This window comes from Macrosteles quadrilineatus, unplaced genomic scaffold, assembly GCF_028750875.1.
Source record: "Macrosteles quadrilineatus isolate MER2022 unplaced genomic scaffold, UCM_ALF_1.0 Scaffold_8__2_contigs__length_117827958, whole genome shotgun sequence".
NCBI lineage: Eukaryota > Metazoa > Arthropoda > Insecta > Hemiptera > Cicadellidae > Macrosteles > Macrosteles quadrilineatus.
The window spans coordinates 86,748,053-86,750,998 of NW_026542601.1; the positions used below are offsets into that span (position 1 = coordinate 86,748,053).

Consider the following 2,946-nt stretch of genomic DNA (forward strand, 5'->3'; position numbering starts at 1 on the left):
CGCATGAGTGTGATGGTTATAGAGCGTTTATGTGTGTAATAAAACATTAAACAGTGAATATACCCTTTAAAGATTATCAAATGATAATAATAATATAGTTAATAGCAATCAGATTTTTGTCACAATTCAATGTAATAGTGATATCCTTATAATTTTTGTTGTATAATATTTTCATTTAAAGTTTACGACTTGGTCCCTGAACTCAAACTATTCTTTGCAGAAACATAATCTCAGAATATTTGCCGTAAGAAATGTATATAATGTTTATATTTCTGAATAAAGTTGATTGACTAATTGATTGAATATTTTAGTTATGATTCTAGTCTTTGTTTGTTTTCTTTTGTTTGTTTCTGTTAATAAACCAGACACATTTTGTATGACTTGTGCGTTATATTTTTATCCCATCAACCTCTTTTGAATAAAACTAAATTCGTAATTTTTCACTTGTAAAAATAATAAGGTAACTTAAAAATATAGGTATAGGTAAGTATAAATTATAAAAGACTGATTTTATAATTGAAAGCTTTTTATTTGAAATAAATCATACACTCTCAGTACAGAGGGATATATTCTTCATTATAAAAGAATATTGTTACTTTTGCAAATCATTTTTTGTTTAAGTACAATTGAGTAAAGACTTTTTTTATGATTGCATCATTTTGAGCAGTCGATGTGTTGTCAAAAAGGTGAACAAAGTCCACCATCTTCATATTGTGGTGAGTGGTACGAAGATACAGGTACACCAGACAGTAGTGAGCGCAGACAGAAGAGTCGTCACTTTGGAGGCGGTGATCATTGTAGATGTAGCGACACTTGGCGTTACGTTTCAGGAATCCCTGGTAGGTCGGTAAGTATGGTGGCTGGCCGTAGCTGTCAAAGTATTCAATTATTCCATTTCTATTCAAATAGAATGAAACCCAATGTGTACCCCCTTCGTTGTGCGGATCAGTGTTGACAATCATGGCGGTGGATGGAGAGATGTGTTGTGGGATTCGGTCAGCAGCGTAAACTCCCACATTGCTCACAGGTAGTTTGGATAGATGCCTTTCTATCTGCACTGTGTTCATTCTACAGTATCATAACCAATAGTAGCGGCAGAGGCAGCGGCAGCAGCAGTAGTAGTTGTACTAGTAGATGTGCTAAAACAAGAGCAGTAGTAGGATCTCGCATCTCCACTAGTATCCACACATTCATCCAAATTTGTTGTCAGATGTAACCACCCACGTATTGCGACACAGTTGGTGAGCGCACATCGACTGTTTATAGACTTGTGATTGCGACATCGCAAAACGTTTGTTGACATTAAATTATTGATTGAAGTGATTGATTCGCAACCAATTGCACCAATATCGATTACGTTGGTAGTAACAAAGTCCATCACATGATGACGCTTTAAATATTCTTTCTTCTCAAATCCCTTGACGTAAACCGTCGGTCTTCTTGATATACAATCAGTCAATTTGTTAAAAAGTTCATAGTACGGAATATCACCGAACTCCCATCGTAGTCCGTGGCAGTGTTTTGTGAGCCAGTAGCTTTCCCGCAATTTTTCATCTGACAACTCTGATCGATCGTAAGGTGGTTTAGCAATATGATGCATAAGTAGAACGCCGGTGTCAGCTTCCAAGACGCAAACTTCCTTCAGTGTATATTCATTTTGGTTGTCCTTGAAACATTGAATGTCCACAATGATAGGTGATGATATATTCAATTTCTTGAATGCTCTGCGTAAACGGTCCATCTCAAACGAATGTTTATAGAAGACTGATCGATTAACCGCCAAAGTCCACAATTACATTGCGTTGTCGATCAATCTCGATGACATTGTCAAACTCGGCATAAACCAAACAGTTGACAGTTTCGGGAAGCGCGTCGTCGAATCCGAGTTCCATTCGAACACTACCGTTACGCACCAGATTCCAATGTGTTGTGTCACTTGCAGATAAGTCTGGAGTTAGGTCGAATGCCATCAGACAGTATCCTTGTCCAAAGTCTTCCCTACTGATAACGGTGCCGGCATCGCTAAAATGTACACCAGAACCGGAGAACATCGAATGATATGCCATAACATATTTATCCTTTGATTTTTCAAAGTGGGGCTGTAATGGTTTTGATGGAACTTGTTCTCCGTCAACATATAGACAAAAGAAGTTTGTTTTAAAATGTTCGAAGTTGTAGGGATTCTTTTTAAAATCTCCATTGTATGCGGCATTCGTAACCATTCCCACTATGATGCGTTTCGGCACTTGGCCGAGAAACATATTGTCCAAAGTCTTGTTACGTATTCCAGAGGGTAGTGTGAATGTTTTCAGCTCCACTCGTGTGATTGGATATTTTGCCGTACCAGTCTGGAGTGTTTTACTGTGCGCCAACAGTGCGGTGGGACTTATTTTGCATCTTCTAATCCAGAGACTAATATCGACAATATGTACCTTGAATTCACCAGCGCTGGCCATAATGGAGAACGCATCTTTTGATCGAATAAATTTAAATCTCAACTCTACGCCATTTAGCATGAACTTATTCTGATTGCAAATATCCACATGCAAATGTCCGAGCATATCAATCTCACGGCTTTTATTAGTTAGCTCCCGTCTCGCTTTGAGTCCTTCATTTTCTTCCGCGCAATCGTTCATGTCAATACCATCATCCGTGTACCAAAGACTGCATGTTAGATGTGATTTTCTAGCATCGTATCCATAGTTCATTAGCGTTTCAACGTAAGCTCGATATGCATATGTGTTGTTTTGGGGCGTAACAAGTTTTTGATTCATAAACATATCCACTTGACTAAATAGTGAGTGTAACCAGTTGTTGACCGGCCCAACTGTTTTCGCCTCTTCGTCGGTAGTGACCGCAGTTCCATTAGATTTAACAATAGACGCGGTCAATTGTATCATTGTTTGTGAAAGGTCAGTATATTCATCACCATTGCCCGGAACTACA

At 38.3% G+C, this 2,946-nt stretch overlaps 1 protein-coding gene across 1 annotated transcript; it reads right to left on the bottom strand.

Annotated features, from left to right (window-relative positions):
- Positions 1-1,772: 1,772 nt before the first annotated feature.
- On the bottom strand, positions 1,773-2,456 carry LOC129000531 (uncharacterized protein F54H12.2-like). The gene has a single exon (XM_054427493.1). The coding sequence runs from the start codon at positions 2,454-2,456 to the stop codon at positions 1,773-1,775; it is 684 nt and encodes a 227-aa protein (XP_054283468.1).
- Positions 2,457-2,946: the final 490 nt, after the last annotated feature.